This window comes from Danio aesculapii, chromosome 14 (assembly GCF_903798145.1).
Source record: "Danio aesculapii chromosome 14, fDanAes4.1, whole genome shotgun sequence".
NCBI classification, from domain to species: Eukaryota; Metazoa; Chordata; class Actinopteri; order Cypriniformes; family Danionidae; genus Danio; species Danio aesculapii.
Window position 1 is genome coordinate 52,340,316 of NC_079448.1, and position 26,689 is coordinate 52,367,004.

General features: G+C 35.6%; 1 protein-coding gene across 1 annotated transcript in view; it reads left to right on the forward strand.

Moving 5' to 3' along the window:
• ctnna1 (catenin (cadherin-associated protein), alpha 1) overlaps positions 1–26,388 on the forward strand; it is a 204,032-nt gene extending 177,644 nt beyond the window's left edge. The window contains exons 17-18 of the mRNA XM_056472184.1: positions 20,344–20,478; positions 25,341–26,388. Of these exons, the coding sequence (XP_056328159.1) occupies positions 20,344–20,478; positions 25,341–25,631 (426 nt within the window). The 3' untranslated portion in view covers positions 25,632–26,388. The remainder of the gene's footprint in view (positions 1–20,343; positions 20,479–25,340) is intronic.
• Positions 26,389–26,689: the final 301 nt, after the last annotated feature.

The window sequence follows — 26,689 nt, forward strand, 5'->3', positions numbered from 1 at the left end:
GTATTAACAAAATATCCACCAACACTACTAGCTTAAGAAACTACCGATTAGCTGTTTATAAATAGTTGCTAAAGTAGAATGTATTTATTATTTAATTATTCAACGTATTCAGTATTCATTATTTTATTTTAATTAATTAATTAATTAATTTATTAATTAATTTATTTATTTATTGTTTATTTTAATTATTAATTTATTTCATTTTAATTTTTAAAATATTTATAGGGTCCGGGTGTTTATAATTCACTCATTGTTTTACACCGCCATCCGCCAAATGGAGGGCTTTGCAATGGACATTACTAATCAAAACCTTGAGTTTTGAGATATTTGCAGTTGTATATTTACAAAATATATCTGTATCATAATGGGACAAGATATTTACTTAATCTAGTGATTTTTGGCATAAAAATAAATTGTATAAAGAGTTGTACAATATGTTGTTTACACTTTAAGCCATGTTTCAGGGTATTAATAAAATATCAACTAACACTACTAGCTTATTAAAGCAACACGTATTCTCTTCCACTCATCCATTCTGATAGTGGCTGTCCTGTTGTTTTCATTGTTTTAAACTTTCTGTATATTTATTTTATTTGTTATTTTATTTGTTTATTTATTTAATTTAATTTTATATTTATTTTATTTTATTTTTCTATTTAATTTATTTGATTATTATTATTATTATTATTATTATTTTATTTTTTTAAATTATTATTTTATAATTTTTTTCCAATGTCTGGATGTTTTTAATTCACTCCTTGTTTCACGCCAACATTCCCACTTTTCCAAATGGAAGGCTAAGCATTGCGCATTACTAATCAAAAATTGAGTTTTAATATATTTGCAGTTGAAGATTTACTATACACTACACTAAATAAAGCTTATTAACCTACTAATTAGCTGTTTATTAATAGTTGCTAAAGTGGAAGTTGAATTTAAATCAGTTATTTTTCCGTACACATTCTCTACCGCTCATCAGTTCTGATAGTGGCTGTCCTGTTTTCATTGTTTTGAACAATTTTCCTTTTTTTTTCAGGATGTTTTTAATTCACTCATTGTTTCACACCATCATCCATGCTGTCCGTATGCCAGAGAACAGAGCAGTATTTACACAATAATGTACACATTTGCTGAGAGGGAGAAAACTGTTTTCTGTGTCTTTCAACATTTCCATTTTCATGAATATGTAGAGTAGAGCTGGTGCATTTATGGAAGTTTAGATTCAACTTTTAGCAATAGTTCTCTAAAACTGAAAATGCTGTCATTTACTTTGCTCATGTTGTTCCACAGATAAATGGCTGGCTTTATTCTGCAGAATGCAAGCAATATTTTGAGCATTTCCAACTTCTTTTTTTTTTTTATTTTGTAATGAAAGACTGGTGTTCAAACCAACTCTGTGGATGGTCAACAAGTTGATTTCTTTTATTTATTAATTAATTAATTAATTAATTAATTAATTTATTTATTTATTTATTTTTATTCAACTTATAAAGTTGTTTTGGAACAAAATGAGGTTGAGTAAATGACTGCAAAATATCAATTTTATAGTGAGCTATCCTTTTAATTTAACTCTAATGCTCCGTTTACACTAGACATGGATGAAGCATCAAGCGAGAGTGATTTACATGTTAAGTCAAAGCTAAGATGCGAATAAACATCCTGTGGCACAATTTGCATGAATGAGGCAGCGCGAATAACGCAGTACAAGTTGAGAATTTTGTGCAATTGACACACTTAACGGGAATCTCTTAAGTTGGAAAATCTGAACTTCGGCAGACATTCGCGGCAATAACCAATCTGGAGCTTTCTCTTGTAATGTGTAATTATGTCGTAGCACCTGTTGTTGGTGTCCTGAGGGGAAATCCTCTTGCAGACACCGACAACAGCTCATCAAACTGGGCTTGGCTCAGTCTGAAGCACCACTGAAAGCTCCATCCAGGTACAGTTTCTAGAGGAGTTGATGAACTCAGAGCTGGGTGCACCTCTGAAAGGATCTAGTAGACTCGGACACGGCGCCAAACAAATCTATGCTGTTTTTCAGCCTTCCTAAAGCACATAAAGCACAGCTACTCTCTCAATAAAATCCATGTTAGCCATTTGGCAACGAATCCCTGCCCATGACACGAATCTGCATCTATTGTGAAATGAATTAGACCCGTGAATGAAGCGAGTCAACTCAATGTTCATGCATCTATTTACATCTGAATAGTGTGATTTATTTGTGTGTGCTGCGTCAGATGTGAACTCTGCATCAGGAATAGTTCTTCATAAATTAAAATACCGTTTTTCACAAATAAGTTGCTTTACTCTGCAGAATGCATGAACATTTTCAACCATTTTTGTTGATGAAAGTCTCGTTCAAACTATACACTGTAGATGGATGTTAGGTAATGAGTTATATTATTTAATTAATATTTGACTATTAAAATGTTTTGGGACAAAATGAGCTTGAGTAAATGACTGCAAAATGTGAATTCAGTGGTGAGCTATCCTTTTAATTTAGTTAACCTTTCAGAATAGTTTTCTGAATGTAAATGCTGGAGATGCTCTGATTGGCTGGAGATCGGCATCGGCGATGATCACATTTCACAACTCAATCGGTACTCGCTGATCTCATGAACCATTCGCAAATGTTTGTTGCTAAGTTTACAACCTGGGTTATACATCCACAGTGCTACAACATGTGAGCAATCTTTCCAAATTGCATTGTTAGTCATTTTTAATCCATTTTTTTATTATTTATTATTATTATTATTATTTATTTATTTTTTTTTGTATGACCATTACATGTATGCTACATCCTTAATTTATTCTCTTAGGTAAGGTGAGACGGAAAAATGTGCTCATGCAATGGCAGTTATATAAAGCTTGAAGCATCAGAATCAGTACTTTGTATCGGCTGATCACAATGACAAGGAATCTACTCTGTATAGGCTGCTAAAATCCTGAACGGAGCATCCCTAGTAAATACTGCTATTTATGTCGCTGATGTTGATCTGCAAATAAATAAATTGCTTTTATTTTGCAGAATCTAAATTAAATGACTGAAATATAACATTTATGGTGAACTATTCTTTTAAATCAACTTGAATAGTTCTTTTAAAAATGAAAATATTTAGCTCCTGTTGCTTTACAGATAAATGGCTATATAATGGCTATTTATAATGCAGAATGCAAACAATATTTTTATATTTTTAAAGTACTTTAGTTTTTTTTGGTGCGAGTTGACTAATCAGTTTTGGGACAAAATGAGATTGAGTAAATGATAATGTACTTTTTATTTGGTGAATTATCCTTTTTGTTGTGTGTGTGTGCTGCTGTTTTGTCACTATCACTTAGCATCTGTCTGGCAGCACACATTCAGCAGTGCACGTGTGAGTTCATTCAGGACAGTTGATTAGTGTTCGTTCACCTTTTTTGGTGCAGGTGAGAGAAACATAATGGCAACACCATTTCTCTCACCTCTGGTGCTAAAAGTGCTGTTCTTTTAACACCTCACTGACTCGTCCAAGAAACATTTGTCATTTAAGAAAAAAAAGTCCATCTTAAAGGGACAGTTCACCCAAAAATAAACATCATTTACCCACACTTGAGTGCTTCTAAAGCTTTGTTTTTATACTGTTGATCACAAATGGAGATATTTTGAAGTATGTTGGAAACTGGTTGAGAGTGATTTGCGTAGTAGGGACCTAAACACTTGGATTGATGCTAAAAATACTATGCTGGTTTATGTGGGATGATTATTAAGTGTATAGAAGCTCCAAACTTAACAGTAACACTTTAAACAATGGTCCATTAGTTAATGTATTTATTAACATGAAGAAACTATTATTATGTTTATTACTGTATTTGTTCATGCTTGTTATCTGTTAAACAATGTTAGTTCTTGTTAACTCGGTGCTTTAATGTAAACCACAACTTCGTATATTAATAAAGCATTAATGTTTAACTATGGGTAATAAATGCTTTACATTATTATTAACTAATGGTAATTATTCTAAAGTGTTTCCCAATATTTCATATTTTTACATTACTGTGAGGGCTGGGTTTTGGGTTGGTATGGGGTAGATAGTATTAAAAAATTGTATTGTGTAATTTAATGATTAATATGAATCGTAATCAATATAATTTCTGTTTTTACATTACTGTGAGGGCTGGGATGGGGTAGACGTAATAAAATAGATTTTAATGGGTAATTTAATGATTAATATGAATAATTACTGTTTTTACATTACTGTGATTATTGGGTTAACATTAACTAATGTACCATTATTCTAAAGTGTTACCAACTTAAAAGTAAACAAGTATTTTTTTTTAATCCAAATAATATTAGATCAATTTTTTTTGTAAACAAGGCTACAATATCTCTCCCTCATTTAATACATTCACTTAAAGCCATATAAAATACTGCTTTGCATACTGTAATGTACACAAATCTAAACATCAAATTAATAGGCCCCTAATTTTTCCTTCAGCTTAGTCTCTGATTTATCAGGGGTCGCCACAGTGGAATTAACCGCCAACTATTCCAGTGGATGTTTTACGCAGTGGATGCCCTTCCAACTGCAACACTGTACTGTGAAACACCCATACACACACACACACACACTCTCATACACTACGGTCAATTTAGTTTATCCAATTCACCTATAGCGCATGTGTTTGGACTGGGGGGGAAACCCACAGCGACACGGGGAGAATATGCAAACTCCACACAGAAGCGCCAACTGACCCAGCTGGGACTCCAAGTAGCAACCTTCTTGCTGTTATGTGACAGTGCTAACCACTGAGCCACCATGCTACCCTAACTTCAAATTATTTCAGTGATATTAAAGAAAACACACACACACTTGCATGGGTAAATAGATTAAACAACAGGTGCAGATTCCGTCCAGGCCTGAATTTAACTAATAGGTGTATAGCCAATTGCATAAGAGCTGATTTTTCTGGATTCCTGTAAAAAAAAATAAGGAAATAAAGGGGGAATCTGGGAACTATTGTAACTTCTTTCTTGTTATATTTCTGTTGTCCCTTGTGTCAACCCGAATCATTCTCCTCAAAGTCAATTTTAATGAGGAAAAAATAGTTTCCAGGAAACTCTAAAGTCAGGGAGCATGCAGGGTAATATCCTTTAAGTGCGTGTACATTACTTAAGAGGGTGAAGGCAGGCTGAAGTTGAATGTAAGGTTACACAGTGTACTCTGTGTAAGGTTATACGAGTCTCCTAAAGAGGACACTCATCACTGAAGTTGCTCATTTTTAATGTAGTTTTGTGTGAATGCAGAATCAGCTCTTGGGCCGGCTTGATAAGAGACTTACCGGAAAATTCTCAAAAACTACATCGCTTTTACCACATAACACACTTCAAAAACTCCTGATTCAGTCAAGTATTTCTAGCAAAACACCATATTGATCTTGTTAGGAATAAAATATTATGCAATATCAGGTTATGTAAGGTGATTTTGAGTGTTGTAAGATGCTTTAGTTAATTTTACTTGGTTAATGAAGCCTAAAATTAGATATTTACCTGCAAATGTAGCTTAAAATATAAGGCAGGTCTTAAATTATCTTAAATTGTTGAGTTTGTAAGTATTATTATTATTTATTAAGCCAAGTAGTAACACCTACTTAAGTTTGCCCATTAAAAACCTCTTAAACTTGTTTATTTGACAGAGTAAATTCTGCTATTTGTTGCAATAAGCTTCAGTATATTTTCAGAAGCAACACGTGTTAATTTTGCATTGTGACTGTCAAGTCTTAATTTGAATAACTGATGTGTGATCCTGATTTAATTCAGACAATAATCTTGCTTTAGGTTGATATGGTTTAGCTCATTTGAAGACAGAATGACAGTAATTATAATAAGAGATTCTTGTTGTTTATTGACTCGAGTTTCAGATCTTTTCACACCGAATAAAAGCACACCGTTTAAAAAGCAATTAACAAGCTAGCTTTAAGATAATTAGACTAAATACACTGCTTGGAATAACTGTTACAATACATAATTTAAGATTTTTTTATATTATTGTTATTATTTTATTAGCTAAAGCCTAGGTAAGTTTTCTTATTTCAAGAATTCTTACTAAATATAAGTATCTTACTGCACTGGCAGATCATTTGACTTGTTTCCAGTCTGCATTTTCTTAACTCATTTATTTCTTTTATTTAGGTTCACTGATAAAAAGATAAATTGATTTACTAAATGTTTTAGGGTGAGTGGTTGCAGACAATATATATGGGCTGAATTTAAGCTAATAAATTAAATTTAGCAATGTTCCATCTTCATTTGTTTGTTAAATTCAGTCCATATAAATTGTTTGCAACCACTCACCTTAAAGACATGTAGTAAATCCATTTCAGTGTGGTTATTTTTGCAGTGTACCTCTGAAATGAAGCGCTTGTGTGATCTGCATGCAGCCTTCACAGGTGGAGGGAGAAATGCTGGAAGCAGGCAGGGAGGACTTTTGTTGGACATGTGCATCATGTATTCACATGCGTCTAGGACAGGGCAGGCAGGCTGCATTTCCTGTTCGACTTGGATGAATTCAGCAGCTGAGCATGCACAAGTGATGCTTTCAAAGGGCCAATTCGAGCTGTCTCAAACAGGACTCGAGCCTCTAATTGGTATGCTTAGCAGGTTTCATTTTAGCAGGGCTCTGTTCTGATTCACCGCCACCACCACCGCCGCCGTCCTCTCTCTCTCTCTTTCCCTCCCTCTCTCTTTCCCTATCTGGTTTCTTCTCAAATGAGCTTTATTGGCATGACTTGCCAAGTATTGCCAAATTATTGCACATTATATACACAATGAATACAATAGTATGGTGATTATATAACAATGCTTGCATGCATACATACACAGTGCATGCATACACAGATGAAAGATGAAAAAGCCTAGTGAACCATCAGATATGATAGCCAAGGGCTGTATTTTCTTTTATCCTCAATGGGTTTATTTTAAAATGTATAGGATACGTGTATTTTGTACAGTTTGTTTAAATCTGTTAAAGTCAATTCTATTTATATATATCACCATACACACTCTCTCAACTGTACATTCAAGTTCAATTTGCTTTATTGGCATGACGTTGTGTTGCAGTATTGCCAAATCATTTGATTAATCTCGGCATTTAGAAAGTAATTAAAAATGGTAATGATAAAAAATACTCATTAAAAAAAACAAAGCAATAAATGAGAAATAAATAATAGGCAAAAAATGATGTAACAATGTTACATACGTTCATTCAGATGGCGTGTAGTAATGTTTCTGACTAGTTTTCTCACCTTCTCTCTCGTTCCTTTCTCACTTTCAATTATATTAAATTTAAAGAGCTTTATTGACTTCTCAAGTATTGTCAAATTATTGCACGTTATAGACGCATAATAAAATAGTGTAGTGATTTATGTGATGCATCTATTCATAATTTGTTTTATGTTGTGTTATAAATGCATTAAAAAAACACACACAATTTTTAAATTGAATTATTAACATGATATTTTGATGCATTGTTGCCAAAGCATTTTAACAATGTATTCAATATGGGAAGTAATTGCATTTTATAAGTAATTTAAAAAATGGTAATAAAAATATAATTCTATTAAATAATAAAAATGATACAATAAATGATAGGAAAACAATGTATGTATAGAGCTCTCTTTCACCTTACTTTTCTTTTTACCTCACCTTGCTTCATTGGCTTTAAGTGTACATTAAAAAGTAACGTGTATATATAAATTGTATAAATCATATACACACACTGGCCACTTTATTAGGTACACATTACTAGTACCAGGTTGGACCCCTTTTGCCTTTAGAACTGCCTTAATCCTTCGTGGCATAGATTCAACAAGGTACTGGAAATATTCCTCAAAGATTTTGCTCCATATTGACATGATAGAATCACACAGTTGCTGCAGATTTGTCGGCTGCACATTCATGATGCCAATCTCCCGTTCCACCACATCCCAAAGGTGCTCTATTGGATTGAGCTCTGGTGACTGTGGAGGTCATTTGAGTACAGTGAACTCATTGCCATGTTCAAGAAACCAGTCTGAGATGATTCACACTTTGTGACATGGTGCGTTATCCTGCTGGAGGTAGCCATCAGAAGATAGCCATCAGCAACAATAATCAGGTAGGCTGTGGTGTTGAAACGATGCTCAATTGGTATTAATGGGCCCAAAGTGTGCCAAGAAAATATCCCACACTGTTACACCACCAGCCTGAACTGTTGATACAAGGCAGGATGGATCCATGTTTTCATGTTGTTGAGGCCATATTCTGACCCGACCATCTGAATGTGGCAGCAGAAATGGAGACTCATCTGACCAGGTAACGCTTCTCCAATCTTCTATTGTCCAGTTTTGGTGAGCCTGTATGAATTGTAGCCTCAGTTTCCTGTTCTTAGCTGACAGGAGTGGCACCCGGTGTGGTCTTCTGCTGCTGTAGCCCATCCGCCTCAAGGTTGGACGTGTTGTGTGATCAGAGATGCTCTTCTGCAGACCTCGGTTGTAACGAGTGCTTATTGGAGTTACTGTTGCCTTTCTATCAGCTGGAACCAGTCTGGCCATTCTCCTCTGACATCAACAAGGCATTTGCAGCCACAGAACTGCCGCTCACTGGATATTTCCTGTTTTTCAGACCATTCTCTGTAAACCCTAGAGATGGTTGTGTGTGAATCCCAGTAGATCAGCAGTTTCTAAAATACTCAGACCAGCTCGTCTGACGCCAACAACCATGCCACATTCAAAGTCACTTAAATCCTCTTTCTTCCCCATTCTGATGCTCTGTTTGAACTGCTGCAGATCGTCTTGACCATGTTTACGTGCCTAAATGCATTGAGCTGCTGCCATGTGATTGACTGATTACAAATTGGCTTTAACGAGCAGTTAGACAGGTGTACCTAATAAAGTGGCCAGTGAGAGTATAAACCGTAATAAGCACAGTAAAAAGTAGTTGTAAAAAAATGTGGTTTGTTAAATTATTTAGGATAAAACGGTTAGAATATTAATCAGTATATTTACAATCAATCACTTATAACCATAGAAGTGTATGTGTCTTTCTTTCTCTCTCTCGCTTGGCTGTTTGTCTGACTTCCTCTGCAGTAAAGCTTTTTTGGCTCTAGGGAAAAAAACCAGCTCTGTGATTGATAAAAATTTGGGTCTTTATTAAAATGTCTGCTGGAATAATGGCAGGAATAGTAAAGCAGACGAGAGGCGGATGCTCTGGCTTTGTGAGCTGGAAATAAGGACACTCCTGTGGCCCTGCTGGCTCTTTATGACGAGCTCAAGAGAGGGAGAAGTTCTGCCCTGACATGCCCAGACATCCCGACTTCCCGCTGGGGAGCGATGATGTGCCCAGCTGGATAATCTTTACTACAAATCCCAGAATGCTTTGAGCCAGCTGGAGTGGAAACTGCGAACGTTGAATTATTCCAGCAGCGCAGCACAGCCAGACTTGTTGCTGTATCGACATGCCAGATGTAGGGGTGAGAAGTCTTTAAAGGCAGGAGAATTCTTGCTTTGTGTTGCAGTGAATGTAATCCTGTCCTCCAACCCTTTGGCACAAAATGCTTTTACAGTATCCTGCAGTCAGAGTCAGCAAATACTGGGAGACTGTAGGTGAAGCTGCAGATCTTCTGCCAGACAGTGCCATTTCTTTTGTTTCTCTAAAAAAGAGAGGGAGGGAGGGAGAGAGAGAGAGAGGGAGGGAGGGAATAATGCACCAACAAATTAGTAAACCTGTTTTTTTACATGCATTTTTTTTAAGTAAAAATTGAAAGCTTTGCATTAATTGCAAATCAACTATAGGAAGTGATTTTTATGCTATATATTTTAGTGCACATAATTGTAATTCTTTATATATTGTGTATAATTTGCCTATACATTTTTTATAATAGTTAGCTCTCTAATCTCAGTGGATGTTGTTTTTTTAAAGGGGTGGTATTTTTTTAAGAGTGTATTTTTAAGGCTTGGTGGTTTTCATAAGTTGTGTGCTCATGCTTCATTTGTAGAAAATAATGTTATTTTTTCATATATCTTGTGTATTACATATATACATACATGCATACATACAGCTACTCTGCTAACATGAAAACACCTGTCATATTTTCTAATTCCTCTAAAGACCCACCCTCAAGAGGCTCTGATTGGTCCGCTAATATAATGTGCTGTGATTCGTGCTGTGATTCGTGCATTGGCTCCGCGTCGCGCCTAAAAGCATGTGCTTTTGTGCTGTGTAAGCAGTCCAGTCAGAGCAGCTGTCTGAATCAGACAGAAATGAAGAGCACACAGCTGAACCTCATGCCTGCTCTCTAAAATAAGATCTGACAAGTGTCTTTTTATATACAGTTGAAGTCATAATTATTAGCCATATCATAATTATTCTTTCTTTTTTTTTTTAAATATTTCCCAAATGATGTTTAACAGAGCAAAGAAATTTTCACAGTGTGTCTGATAATATTTTTTCTTCTGGAGAAGTCGTAATTGTTTTATTTTGGCTTGAATAAAAGCAGTTTTGAATTTTTTATGATCCATTTTAAGGTCAATATTATTAGCCCCTTTAAGCAATTTTTTTTTGATAGTCTACAGAACAAACCATCATTATACAATAACTTGCCTAATTACCCTAACCTGCCTAGTTAACCGAATTACCCTAGTTAAGCCTTTAAATGTCACTTTAAGCTGTATAGAAGTGTCTTGAAGAATATCTAGTCTAATATTATTTACTGTCATCATGACAGATAAAATAAATCAGTTATTAGAGATGAGTTATTAAAACTATTATGATGAGAAATGTTGAAAAAAATCTTCTCTACGTTAAACAGAAATTGAGGAAAAAAATAAACATTATGGCTAATAATTCAGGGGGATAATAATTTTGACTTCAGCTATATATATTTGGGTTATAAGCATGTGTAAGTAATATAAAACTGTTTCATATCTTTTGTGAGTTTGTTATTTGAGATGTAGAACGCAGGGAAAGCAGCCGCATATTGAGACACTGCAGCGCTGCTGAATATGAACTTGTAGCTAAATTGTTAACGGTGCTAAACAGCATTTCCCGTTGTTTACATTTTTGTTTGTCGTGTCCTTTGGAAGACCAAATACAGAAACAGAAGCAGCTCTGTGGAAATAGCAGCGTTTGAATGGCATTTTAGCTTTCTCTGCTATAACATTACAGCGCCTCTGGCCACGCCCCACTCCCTGCGCAGGGTGTGTGTGTGTGAGGTGAATGCGCGTAATCGGAAGCCCTTGTGATCTCATTAACCTAGATGTATTTTTTGTAGTCCACGAATTCGTTCGCTGTAGGCTTTGCTAAGCTAACTCCGTTAAAGCCAATGTCCCCCTTTGCAGTGAACTTTGAGCGTCTTACATTCAGAGTTGTTATGTTCACACAGCTACATTACACATTAACTAAAGTTTCAAATATGGTATCGTAGCAGACCACCCCTTTAAACTCTCAATGTAAAGGGGTCGTCCAGAGTGTAGTTTTAAGACTTGACTGTGTTTATGGGGTGTAAAGCAATTCGTCCTCATGCTTCGTTTGTAATAATCACGCTATTTTTTTCATATATTTAACTTTTTTAATATATTGCTACTCCGCTAACATGAAAATGACTGTCATGTTTCCTAGTTCCTCTGAAAACATGCCTTCAAGCGGCTCTGATTGGTCAGATAGGTAAAGTGCAGAGAACAAAATAAATCCAGAGCCAAAAGGTGAAGAAGAAAACCTTCACATTTAGATTGTTACATTTCACATTGTGCAGGGTAAGTGCTTGCGATCTGTCAAAGACGATATGCTTGTTACCATATTTGATAGCGCATTGAAATAATAATAATAATAATAATAATAATCGCAGCTCAAATCACGATTTTGGTTTAGAAACAATGAATCCTGCAGGCCAAACCTTTAACAAGCAAAACTGGAGAGATCCTCAATGATCAAACGGCAGCTAATTCTCACGCTGTCTGGAAAGATGAGCAGCCTGTTTTTGCCCTCCTCATCATTCAGTCTGTTTCTCACCCCCTGCTCTTCCTCAGGATCCCACTCTCTATTCGCCCACTTGTCTTTTCTGTTTTTTTAATCTGGTCTCCCGGCTCTCTTTTTGTCTTGCTGTCGCTCTGTCTCGTCTCCAGCAGTCTGAAGCTGTCTGTCTGCCCTTCTCTCTCAGTGGGGCGTACAGACAGGCTGATGGTTATTAAAGTATGGTGAAGAAGAGAAGATGGCCTGACTCAGTGTTGGGGGGGGGGGGGTTTATCTTGTACAATTGAATTATTGAACCAGGCAGCTAGCTCTCTGCAACTTTTACATGCCCACCTACTGAAGCTAAGCAGGGCTTCACCCGGTCCGTAACTGGATGGGAGACCACATGGGAAAGCTAGGTTACTGCTCAACCTGTGGTCTGTGTGAGTCCTAACACCCCAGTATATTGATGGGGACTCAATAACCGAGGTCCTGACTCTCTGTGGTCGTTAAAAATCCCAGGATGTCCTTCGAAAAAGAGTAGAGGTTTAACCCCGGCATCCTGGCCAAATTTGCCCACTGACTTTTGTCCATCATGGCCTCCTAACCATCCCCATATCATAGTTGGCTACGTCTCCTTTCCACCTATCAGCTGGTGTGTGGTGCGCTCTGGTGCAATATGGCTGTCGTCGCCTCATCCAGGTGGATGCTGCATACTGGGGGTAGCCCTACTGAAAAAAACAGCTTAAACCAGCCTAGGCTGGTTGGCTGGTTTTAACTGGTCGACCAGCCTGGTTTTAGAGGGCTGGAAAATGACCAGCTAAAAACCAGCTTGACCACCTAGCCAGGCTGGGAGCCCAGCCAAAACCAGCTATGTCCAGCTTAAACCAGGCTGGTCAAGCTGGTTTTAGTTGGATTTAGCTGATCATTTTCCAGCCTGACCAGCTAAGACCAGGCTGGAAATGGCTGGAAACCAGCCTGGAAATGGCCTAAACCCCCCTCTAAAACCAGGCTGGTCAACCAGCTAAAACCAGCCTAGGCTGGTTTAAGCTGGATTTTTCAGCAGGGAGATAAGGAGATTCCCCCTTAAAATGTGTAAAGTGCTTTGAGTGTCCAGAATTAAGCTATATAAATGTAAGGAATTATTATTTACTGAAGGAACCCATTCAGAGAAACGGACAAATGTTTTTTCTTGTTTTATTTAAAATGTTTTTTTTTTTTTTTTTAATTAAACGTATTTTGCAGAATATTTTTCAGCTAAAGAAGGGTTACATTTATCAACACGATTGCACAGGATTAACAGAAAATTAATTAAGTAATGCATTGGTATATTCAGGGCTGGGTATGTTAAAAAAAAATTCAATTCAGGTGCCTTGAATTCGATACTGGTTTCAAATTGATACTTTTTTAGAGACCTATTTAATACAATTATTCATCATCTTTTTTCCTAGTTTGTAGTTTGTCTGTTCGACTTGCTGTGTATCATAATTTAAAAGTTTTTAATTGTGATTTATTTTCATTTTTTATTGAAAGCTGGATTATTTTTTTTTTAGGTTCAAAGATCAAAAGATTGTTCAAACTCTTTAAATAATTAATTATTTTTTTTGTGCGGCCCGGTACAAGTTGATTCACTGACCGGTATCGGTGGTTGAGGGCCACTGCTTTAAATGACTGTATTGTTTTTTGTGAATTTGAATGAATTATGAATGAATTATCCACAGAAAAACGTCTTTAGTTTATGAACTTGTCCTTTTAATAGTTTTGTAGGAATCAATTCAGAGAAACAGGAAAAAAAATGCTTGTTTTTTTTGATAATGTATTTTGCTGAATATTTTCAGCTAAAGGAGGGTAACATTTATGAGGACAACTGCACATGATTAGCAGAAAATTGAGTAATACATTAGTGTATTTAGCGCTGGGTATCATTAAAAAAATGTCGATACCAATACCTTACATTCAATACCGGTTCCTGATTAATACCAACCGTTTTAACCCCAAAATGACCAGTCTGTAAGATGAGGAAAAGCCAGAGTCAGAGATTCAGTTAAATAAAGTTAACTGAAAATAGTTTGCAGTTTCATTAGCAGAAGCTAGCTTCAACACTCTCTTAGAGTTCGTAGGCCGCTCTGCTTACAATGTCAAAACAGCAACAATTATACACTCAAATAATGTCATTAACTGTGTCATAGGTGCTTTAATCTGATTGGCTAAATCACAGGTAGACTTGAAACATTTCTAAGTGTGTGTGATTATAATTCCAGACAATATCTTCCAAAGATTATTTAGGCATTACATACAGTACATAAGTCAGACAACCTCTAGGCTATTCAGAGCTGACCCCAGACCTGTAATATAGTAGTGTACTCGCAGCCATCTTATTAAACTGGTTAAAAACTGGTATTATGAACATCCAAACTGGTAGCTTGCATACAGAGGAATTTACTTCAAAAGATTTAACATATAAAATGGCAAATGACTCAGGAAACCCTTGTTTCCAAAACTTCAAGAGTCCAGGTCCACTCGAGGCCACTCGAGTAGATCCCAAGGAAACAAATCATTTGGCACATAGAAAAAGCATTGACACACTTTATTCCAGTTTTAATCTGACGAGGGATGACACTGAGGTCATCACATAATCTAGGCCCTTAAACATTCAACTTTATTAATAATCATAAAGACATAAGAAATGATACGTGTTAGTCCATCCTGATACAGAAAAGACCTTTCAGAAAACCCACTCCTTCAATACTTTTTTGATATCCATTTTTATAAAATTAAACAGGATCGTAATGCGTCTCTTTTCTAGCTTGTAGTTTATTTCTTTAACAGTCAAACTCTTTAAGTAAAGATGGATTTTAATGGCATTTTATGGATCAGTGAAGAACATGTCCAAACACAGCAGATTTCATGAGAAGTGGACATAACCAGGGATGTTTGATTGCAATAAATAGTATATATGAAATAATGTTAAACATGAAACTTTTCAGAGTAATTATTAACTAAAGAATATTTTGATAATATATTGCTTGAAGATTCAAAAGCATTAAAGTAATTTTTTTTTTTTAATACATCCAAACGGTCATCATTAACTCAAATTAAACTTTATTTTTATTGCTCATGCATTGAAATGCATAGGGATTTTAAGGAACATCGGTAATTACACTTCTTATTGAGCAATTAAATTACTTCCAGGCATAGTCGTTAATTTAAAAGCAATTAATAATAATCTCTTTTCTGAGGAAACTTTCTCAATGTAATCACACATGCATCAAGTTTTGTCTCTTCCCCACATTATGGCTAACTAAGCATTATTCAACGTAGCTGAATAACTAAGCTCTGAAATTGAATTCAGCATAAAGTCATAATTGGAGCGTTTTGCTTGAGAATTATGCTTATGACAATCTGTAAGTGTCTTTCCAGCCGTGAGCGACTTAAGTATGCATCTACAGTCTCGCTGTTGTTTAAAATAATGGAGGTCTGACATTTTTCCAAATGCCTTATGCCATTCGGGGCAGCGCTACTGAGATAAAGGCGCTGTTGGGGAGCTGGCGTGCTGTAATTATGTGCAGGCACCCTCAAGTCCTGCTTGTTCAGAGCATTTCAATGCAAAGATATGGGGCCAGACTCTTTGAACATTATCACTGTGAAGAAAGTGCTGTTACCTTGGAGACTGGTGAAGCATGGTGAGGTATTGATATTGGATGGGCAAACTATGGGGAAAAACAAGTACTGTGCTTTTTACTGCACCAGTGGCTGGTAAATGGAGCTAGTGATGTATTCAGTCGGTCGGCAGCACCGCAGTGCAGGCTTTTTCTTTTGCACTGAAGTATGAGCAGGATCCTTCACTACTCCACTAATTGATTACTGAGCTTGACTAGCTCTTTTAGACAGTCTTGTTGTAGCAGAGATGCTTAAAATTGCACTGAGATTTTTAGCATGTTTTGAAATACACTTTCAGCATGCTAAAATCGGACCCATAAGGTGTCTTCAGATTTACCCACCACCATTGCATTTTCACAATAACTATCGTTTCAAAAGGTGCACATTTATGCATTACAATTAAAATTCATCTTTATTTCTATAGCACTTTTACAATGTAGATTCTGTCAGAGCAGCTTAACATAAGTTCTAGATTAAAACTGTGTCAGTCCAGTTTAGTTCAGTTCAGTGTGGTTTAATTTTCACTGCTGAAAGTCCAAAAACTGAAGAGCAAATTCATCGATGCGCAGCTACACAAGTCCCAAACCAAGCAAGCCAGTGGCGACAGTGGTGAGGAACAAACTTCACCAATTGACGAAAGTGAAGGAAAAAACCTCAAGAGAAATCAGGCTCAGTTGGGCACGACCATTTCTTCTCTGGCAAAACTTCTTGTGCAGAGCTGCAGTCTAGGCACCGGAGAATGCTGGACGTCCATCGTGGAGAAGCTGCAGATGCGAGTAGGTCACTGGCGGGTGTTCAGGCTGGCCCACGGGATCATTGCGGAGACTCCTCTGTCACTGGGGTCTTTCAGGAATCAGTCTCATGCTCTCCACTCATCCATCCGCTCAGGATACAGCCTGGTCCAAGATTATGGAGACCTCGGGATGATGAAGAACAGACAAACATAAGCGTAGATGTCGTTCATATTATAATGTCCTTTGGGAAGAATTCCCTGCTCCAGAAACACAAAATCAGAAAAGTTTATTACTTTCTACTTAATAGTTAGTTACTTAATAGTTAGTTAGTTAATTACTTAATAACTAAGTAACTTCATTAGTTACTAATAACTCTACCTAGGAAATCATTACAATATAACGTTAATATATATAAACATAGTTAACCTGCATATATATGGTAGAGGTGATGTTTATGTGTAGATGTTTAATGAAGGGTATTTGAAATGAACTTTCAGCATGCAAAAATCTGACCCATAAAGGTGTCTTCAGATTTAGCCACTGCCATTGCATCTTGCATGGCTTTGTGACTTAAGGTTATTGAACCCTTGTGTGCTGTATGGCATGTTTCATCCAGGCTGTGGTGATTTTTGTCTTAATTTGGCCCAACTTTATCTGTTTCAGCAAATGGAGTGATTTTTGGTGACTAATCTTATTTCGACACATAATCTGCTGTTTTACTCTATAGAACTCAATATTAAATCCAGAAACTTGTTTGCTCAGGCCTATCTAAAGGGTTAATAGTGCCAACTGAGGATCAACAGTAAAACAGGGAAAACCACCAACAATCAAGACTGCATGATTATACTCTGTCATGGCTTTGCAATCAAAAAATGTGGTTGCTTTAAATGTCAGTGGGTCAAAAACAGCCACCAACATAACCAAAGCATAGCTGACAGGATTTGAACAGTACACAAAGGTTAAACTGGCTGCATGTCAAATAATATGCCCGAGTTTGAGATTGCACTTTTATACAGTCATATCATATTTACAATCTGTAGATGGTTTTGCATTCAGTGTCCAAACTATTATTTCATAGAGCAGTCACAACATGATACATTGTTTTGGTATGTTGAGTAATTCAAATTATATAATTTATATTATTATTTTGTTAGCATTGCTGTATGAATTTTATAAGAGCATATAATAGTATGTTTTAATAATAATTAAATTACATTTTTTATGGATCTATCTCTTGAAAATAATTACAAAACAGTCAAACAGAGAAATGTTAATATCTTAAATCTTAAAGCCCTTGCAAAATGTTGTTCCCCTTCCAAAAAGTGTCTAGTTTTATAAAAATATTTAATGCATGAGTTTAATCTGACCCATGACACTGAATGTCCACTTAAATAGATAAATTAGAAGATGTCACTGTTGAAATTTGGTGATGAGCTCTGGCTGTTGATGCAAAACGTTTGGTGAGAAACTGCAAGTTGTGACTCTTGAACTGTAGATTGGTTTATACTTAACAAAAAAAATCTGTTAGAGCAAGAATGCTTTCGTCTGATGGATTTGCAAGGATTTTGTTTTTCTTTTAGTAAAACGATAAGGACATTTTGGCTGTGAGCTCTCGGTGGGCCTGCTCATCTGCCACAATGGGGAATTGAGTGAATTTGACTAGCACATGCAGCTGGACAGGTGACTGTGGAGCATTAGAGTATCCACAGGCAACAGTCAAAGATCCGCAAAACAACCAGCATGTTGAACGCGCTTTTCACTTTAAATATCACTCCAAGTATTTCAATGCAGACTCGTGTCTGACTCAACATCCGTCTCACCATGTTTCATGTCAACTTTATTAAAGGCTGCGTCCGTGTCATTAGGCCCACACATCGTCTGCATCTCAAAGCAACACAATTTTCAACAGCAAATGAAGTAAAGCGCCTATCTTTCACACACTTTACACATTCCTGCCCTTCACATATTGCTTTATACATTTGGGCCAATTTTTGTTTTTAACTACAGCTAACTCCAATGCATCCTTCATTGCAGTGCAACTAATTGTATCTTTTTAAGGTGAAGTCTATTAACATCACCCTTAAAGATTATTCTTATTCAAATGGAGTGTTTACTAATTTCTATAAAGCTAAGGCTCATTCGTTAGACATTTTGCATAATAAAAGTGTCTGCGAATTGAGTAAATGTGTGGCAGTAAAATCGAAAGCTCTACAAGTTTGAGGTCTCATTTCAATCCAAACATTAAATCAAATTCCTTTACCTTGTAAAAGTGTTTTTACTTGTTTTACCCCAATTTTTAATCACAATGTTTATTAATCTACAAAGGCTAAACACCCTCAGGCTCAGCCTTCTGCTACTGTAGCCACGCCCTAAAATTCTCACTATTGGTCAGACTGCCGATTGACTAATTAATTAACATTAAGAATGAACCGCTCTTTATTTTTTGATGATTTCTGGCAGGTTCAGGGTTTACACTTTGAGGAGATAAACTCATAAATGGCTTAATTAATAGTCCGTTAACAATAAATTGGGTTAAGAGAGGTTGACCAAAAGGAGATTTGATAATGCTGATTTGGAGACCTATATTTGGCCGAGTATAATATGTAATATATGTGCACTAAATGAGACATGCAGAGATTTGGAGAAACTATCAACATGTGCATAAATATTTGGTAAAACACTAATGCTTAACAATACTAAACATGATGCATTTTTGTTAAAACCGTTTGTCTTATAATTAATTACTGTGGTTTACTGAAGGTGACTATTAAAAAATGACTGACTAAATGTCAGATATATTATGTGTATTTTCATGTGTTGTATGTATTTTACATGTATTTTTTAAGAGCAACGAGTTGTAATTATAGTATATGATGGCTAAACATGCATGTTTGCTTTGTTTTTCTTGTCTGGTTCATTATAAAAACAAAACAAGCGTCTGTAATTACATGACGATGTTTAAAACAAATATCTGCTGATTTATTGGTCGACCGCTAGATTTAACATTTAAATCTAATGGTCATACTTCACCTTAAAAGGGATAAGTCACCCTAAAAATGAAAATCACCTCATGTATTCTCTTTATCATGTGGTTTTAACTCTTTCAATTCCTTCATATTTTGAATAATGCTGGTTGTTTGCACCCATCAATTTCAATTCAAGTTTATTTCACAATAATCATTGATTCACATCAGCTTTACAAAAGGGGCACAGTATTGCATTGCCATCAAAATCAGGAGACTTAAGGTAATTAGTTAACATGACTTTATTAGTAACTATTATCTTTTACTAATTAACTAGTAACTTATTACTAATAGCTTTTAACAGTTAAAGCTAATATATCTAAAGCGTATTTAACCTGCATTTAGTATATAGGTGATGTCTGTGTGTACATGTTCAATGCAAAAGTGTATTAAGGCCCAATCCCAATTCTACCCCTTAGCTTTCCCTCGTTTTGGGCATTCACGTAAAGGGGTAGTGGTGTTCCAATTCTCTTTAGCTTGAAGACATGAGGCTAAAGGGAAGGGCTAGATTTTCCAGGAGCACACTTGAAACCAAGGCGTAGGAAAACTTCTCAGAATACACCATCTGCAACGGCAGCATGGCTGCACACGGAAGTCAGGAGATGCACAAATTAGTATATATTTTTTTGTCATTTATTTTTATAACAAGCAAGCACATGTTTTAATATATTCATAACATCATTCATTTTACCATCATGCTTTAAAATAAACCGTGTTGTCCAAGTATTTAGAATTTCTATAGTTAGAAACAAATACTTTGGATGTCAATGGATGCAACCAGCTTTTTTCCATATATAGTCTGTGTTCATCAGGAGGAGGAAACTCTTAAGTTTAGAATAAATGAAGCAAGTTATGTCCGAATGTTTGTTTTTGGTCAGACTATCCCTTTAAGAGTTTTTCATTGTGAAAACTGAGTGCAGGTGTGACAGGGAAGTAACTGGAGTGTCTCTTTTCTTCTCTGTAGTGTCCAGATTCAGCGTGCAAGCAGGATCTGTTGGCGTATCTGCAGCGCATCGCCCTGTACTGTCACCAGCTCAACATCTGCAGTAAAGTCAAAGCGGAGGTGCAGAATCTGGGTGGAGAGCTCGTGGTGTCTGGGGTAAGACAGTCCTGTGCCGGATAAACACTAATTATCTGAAATAAAACAAAAATACTGTTATTTTCAACCATCCTCATCTCCACAACAAGAACAACCCACAGAGCTCATTTATTCTCCTGCTTTTGTTTTACAGCTCCATTTTATCCGCGGCTTGCTTATTTACAGCACATATTTAAGCTTTTATTTTTTTGTAATTTATATATTTGCATATTTTGTATGCTTATTTGTGTTATTTTAGTTGGTCAACCCTAATTAATTGCATGATAGATAAGTCACTGTTGTGGGTTTTTGATTGTATTGTCGAAATATTAGTATTGTAGACGCTGTAGGTTGTTTCAAATCATGTGGTTTTGGTGACGTGTGAAATTCAGATGGAGGGCAGGAAGTAAAAAACTAAATGGCAGAGAAAAGTCTGTATTTTTGCGATTTACAGCATATTTCAAAGGAGATATAAATAGAAAACCACATATGTTGGGCATGATCCTTATATAATGAAGACGGCTGAGTTTTCTACTCAACTAAAGTATATTTGCCTCTATATTTACTGTATAAGCTATTAAGTTACATGAAAAATACTACAGTAAATACTATTGTGTTTTAGAATCATACTATAGATAATTACTTGAATTATCTACTACTGTCATAGTAATTATATTGTTGCTGTGGTACAACACAACTGTAGTAATAAGCAAATGATTCAATATCTTCTGTTTTCTACACTAATCACAATGCACCAGAGTTTACACTTACATTACAGTATTTATTACAGCTCATCAGTTTACTATTCTACATTATTCTCTAGCATTCATTAACAAAGAGTTGTACACATTATAGACTTTACTATGTGCTTCAAAAACATGTTTAATATGAGTTACTATAGTTTTTCCCCATGCGGTTATATTCCAGACATCATGAAATAACAGATGAAAGCATACAAAAGCGTGGAGGCATAGTCTACATTATTCTTCATTTATTTTTTAAGGGGGAAAGTGTCTAGTAAAATCCATCTAGTTTTGATGCAAGGGTTGCATTTCTTTATTGTTCTGTCAATGAACTTAACATCAACAAACATTCACCGCTGCTGTGCATCTCGACGTTCACGTTACGGTTGTTAATCCCACCGAAACTCCAGTAAAGAATTGGATTATTGCGAAACAAGACGGATATTTCATTGCAGCGATTACATGGCAGAGTACGTTATTTATATTCTCCTGGAGTTTGCATAAGTGTTGTAGTGCTTGCATCTGACTTTTATATAACACATTAACATATTTATACACATCGCTAGGCCTGTATATAACCTTTATTAGTGCTGCCAAACAAATTATCGTGTTCAAAAAAGTTTGCACATGGATATATTAAATAAATGTGTATTACATGCTGCCTTCCATTTTTATGCCAATTTCTTGAACTTTCTCCGCCTTATGAGCAAAAGCGTTCGGAAGTCTAGAAAAAGATGTTCGGCATTTCTTATTTTGGCTGATTTAAACAATTATAAACCACACAAAACAGAAACATTTTGATGTTCTGATAGCGATTCCTATGTAGAAGAGTCACTTCTGCCATCTATCTGAATTCTGCGCGTCATCAATGACGTCATGTGAAAAAAATACCTATTGTTGTCTCTGTAAGGTTTTTATTTTACCTGCGGAGCTTACCAAGTTCAAGTTCGATGGATATAAAGGACACAAGTTTAGGGATTTTGCCCCCCAAAAATTAAAAATGAATATTCCTCCAGCTCAAGGCATTAACTGTGTTTGCTGTTTTTAGGTTTGTTTTGTTGGGAATGCATAAACTGAAATAAAAAAAGGAAAGTTTACTGTCAGTGCAATAATAAAATGTATAAATATAAATGTATTTCACTAGCTTTCTGCAGAGTTTAAAAGCCTGGAAATATTAGATAATTAAAAAATGGAAAGACTCATATAAATGTAGCTTTTCTGTAGTGAATATGAATTATAAATAATATTTCAGCTCAGTCTTGTGGTTTGAATGGCATAGTTTACCCTCAAGTTGTTTCAAACCTCTTCGAGTTTTACTCTTCTGCTGGACACAAAATGTTATTCTGAAGACTGTGGATAACCAACCAGTTTCTTCTCCCCTTGGACTGCCATAGCTTGAAAAGGACTGTTTGGAAACCCACATTCTTCAAAATAACACCTCTTGTTATCTCAAGAATAACTCGTACAGGTTTGGAGCAGTTTGAGAGTAAATGATGAATGAAATGTTTTCGTTTTTGACACTATTCCCTTAAGTGGAGTTCGGGAAAAGTCATCAGGAACAGAGAAAGAAACTGAGTTTAGCGCCAGGTGTAAGCAGCAATGCCAAAAAAAACAAATGCTAAAGTTGCAACTTGAAAGCTTAAGAATATTAAATGTTTACACATTTTAATAAGCAGTTTCAAAAGCCTAATAATGTAATTAGTGCCTACATACTAGGGCTGCACGGTATTAAAACAATCTGACACTGTAATATTTTGTTTTTCTGCGATTTATATATTGTAATATGAAAACTATTTCACCAAATGGCTTGAATAGCTCTATTTGGAGGAAAAATCATTCATTTAGTTTGATTGGGGGGATTTTGTAAGGGTGTGAATCATGTATAAAACAACAATAAACAAACTCAAGCAAGAATAATTACAATAGAGCAAAGAAAAAAGTAAAATAAAGAGTGTTTAAGGGTTTTCCAGAGAGTAAAACAGTATTCAGGTACAGAAATGGAATAGTTAAATGTAAAATAACACCATATAGTCTTTACTGATTTCATTATTCAGTGAAATTATTCTGCTTTAAAGTTCCAAATGTTGTACGTTATTGTGTTTGGATGCTTTACACTCCTGAAATGCCTTTAAAACACATGCAAATGATAAAGATTTACTCTGCAATGACTACAATTCTCATGTATTCTCAATTGTTGATCAACTATAATACCATCTCAACATTGCATATATCCTACAATGTGACTATTGTGGACATGCACATTGCAATATCAATGCTGAAGCGATATATAGTGATCTAAGTAGGAATGCAACGATATATCGGCCACAATTTATTGAATTAATTTAAAGCTATCAGCAATAATATGAAAAAGGCTATTACATGAGGTTTATTAATTACATGGAGGAAATTAAGTCAGTGTCTTTTGAATAACTTAATGTATTCCTCTGAGCAGAGTCATTAAATTCTTGCATAAAACTGAATGCAAGTTGTAAAATAGATTTCTAGAATTTAATATGAATAATATTTAATTTAAAATTATTAAATGTTCTGTTTTAAAATTATATTTAAATGTTCTATTAACTTTAACTCTTAATGTTGTAAACATGAATATTAAATAACCCCAAGCCATGTTCAATAAAACAAGCTAGTCAATAGTTTGTACTGTATGTTATTGATGAATATCAGTATCTGAATGGGCAAAGTTTTTATTTATTTGTCTTATTGGTCTTTGTTTATGCTTTTTCTTTCTTAATTTGTATTATTTTAGATTACCTATATTTACTTAATTGCATATTTAAGTAGTTTGTAATTAGACTGTTGTTGATTTTAATTGTTATCAAAACATTGTGTTGTAAAGACAAGCATTGTCTGAGTATATAATTTTCCTGCAAAGGTTAGCAATTTCAAGTTTATCAAAATAGATTGTTATAAAGAGCAAAAGGCCAGGGCTTCATAACATAAGTAATATTCCTGCAGCTCATTGTGTTTGCAGTTTTGTTAAAATTGATATAAAACTGCATCAGTGCATTCTTAAATCTAAGGGTGCTTTCACACCTAGACTTGTGTTTCGGAACCTGTCTCGTTTTCCAAGATGGCGCTGTTCGTTTGGCATATGTGAATCCAGCAATCGCGCTCTGATCTGTGCCAAAACAATTGGTCTGAAATCGCCTGAATGAGGTGGTCTCGGCTCGATTGAAACAAACTCTGGAGCGGATTAGTTGTAGTGAGAAATTAAAACGATCCAAACCCGGCTATATCACAGTGAATTGTGGATATGTAATAGTCATGGCTATATGAAAAGAGAGTTATGAGTAGGGCGGATGTCATTCCTACTGGTAAATATGCGTTCATGTAAAATACAAAAGTGAAAGCATGCTAACTATTAACGAGAGCTGAGGAAAACTGACCGAACAGCAGTCTTGGTTTATCTGTTAGTGCTCTCTATAATGTAAAGCCTAAAATGCATAATTCTAGCCAAAGGGCTCTGTATGAGAAAGCCCAGTCTGAGAAACCTCTGATTTCTACTTCAAATATTATAATTTATCATTTAAAATTAAACCACAGCTTTCCGCTTGTATGTCTTATTGCACATTGCCATAAATTAAAATAATGACAGCTGACAGCTGAGTGGGACTCTGCAAAATAAACCGTGAAACTCTGACCAATGTGAGGAGAGTTTACTCGCACGTGACTTGTTTTAGCTCTTTTAGAAACTTTGCCATGTGAAAGCGAACCGCACCAAAAACAAAGAGCAACACTGGAACAACTTCAATCCCTGTTTCAGGACAAAACAGGTGTGAAAGCACCCCAAGTCACATTCTATAGACTATTTCAATGTGGTGATGTCTTTGGCGGATGAACATTTCCTGCTTGCTATCAAGCTATTTCATAACTCTAACAAGAGGAAATTCAATCATAATATAATGTTAAAACCGATATAATATCGTTATCAATATGTGGCTCTTTTTGGATTCTCAGAAGCTATTGAAATTAAAAATGTGAAACAGGAAGTTGTTTTCGTTTACATCCCTCAAAATGGTCTATAGAAGAATAATCTGGTGATCCTGAACCACTGTAAATGCTGTTTAAATGAGTGCTTTGACTGAAACTGGTCTTTTAAATTTCCATTTATCTTTACAGCTGGACAGCGCCATGTCTCTGATCCAGGCGGCCAAGAATCTGATGAATTCTGTGGTGTCCACAGTAAAGGCCTCCTACGTGGCCTCCACCAAATACCAGAAATCTCAAGGTATGCAAAACCTCAACATGCCCGCCATCTCCTGGAAGATGAAAGCTCCTGAGAAGAAGCCGCTGGTCAAACGCGAGAAGCAGGACGACGGTCAGACCAATAAAGTCAAGAGGTCCTCTCAAAAGAAGCACATCAACCCCGTGCAGGCCCTGAGCGAGTTCAAAGCTATGGATAGTATTTAAGCAGCATTTCAGTAGATTGAGAGTTAGAGAATACACATTTAAACGCATTCCTGTTCCTTAGTCACCAATCTGCCTTTCTTTCCATAACTAAACTCTTAGGTCTATATATAGTGAATTGGTAACACTTTAAAATAGTGGTGCATTGGGTAATGTGTTTACTATTAGTACTACATTTATTACGGTATTAATTCAGTAAATAACAGTAGTACATGTTAACTCGCTGTGCATTAGCTAATGTTAAGTTGGATTTTAATAATGCATAATGTTAAAGTATGATTAATAAATGCTCTGCAAGATCAGTCATGCTTAAAGTTAGTAAATACATTAACTAATAGACCATTATTCTAAAGTGTAACCTGTGAATGTTATATTTTTACACACAAATGCATTGATTAATCCGCTCAATCTTTACTCAAGGACAGGTATATGGGGCACACATAAGAATTTCGGGCATTCCCTCAGTTTATATGTACGTTTCCCCCTTTTCTAGATGACAATTGTGTATTTTTTTAAGTGTATTTTACGAGAAGACTTTTATATATTTCACACTAAGGGCTTTGATATTGCCCCGTTGCTGTTTTGATTTCTCCGTTCTTCATGCCTATGCAAACTCTCGCTGCAACAATTCCTGTGTTTTTGGGATGAAACTACAAAAGAGGAAAATAAGGCTTTGATGGTTTATTCAGTTTCTCAACCAAAGTCTTTGTATTTTTTTTTTTTTTTTTTTGCTGTGCCTAATAAACTTTTGATAACTTTATTTTGGCTTTATCCTTTGATTAACTGTGCGAATAGACTAACTTTGCTGAATATTAACTCTGATCATTTTTTGTATGCATTGATAAAATTAATTGACGTGGAGGCACAAAAATCGCAATGCTCAGTCACTAGAGTTGCAGAGAAGGGAAAAAAAACCTCAGTAATGCATTCAGTAATCTTGAGGAGCAGCAGGGAAAAAAACCCAATGAGAATTTGAGAGCGAGGGAGTTCAATCTTCAGCCCTGTATTTAAATTCAGCAGACTGGCCTTAGGCTTCTGCTCTCCTCCATGACTCAGACACA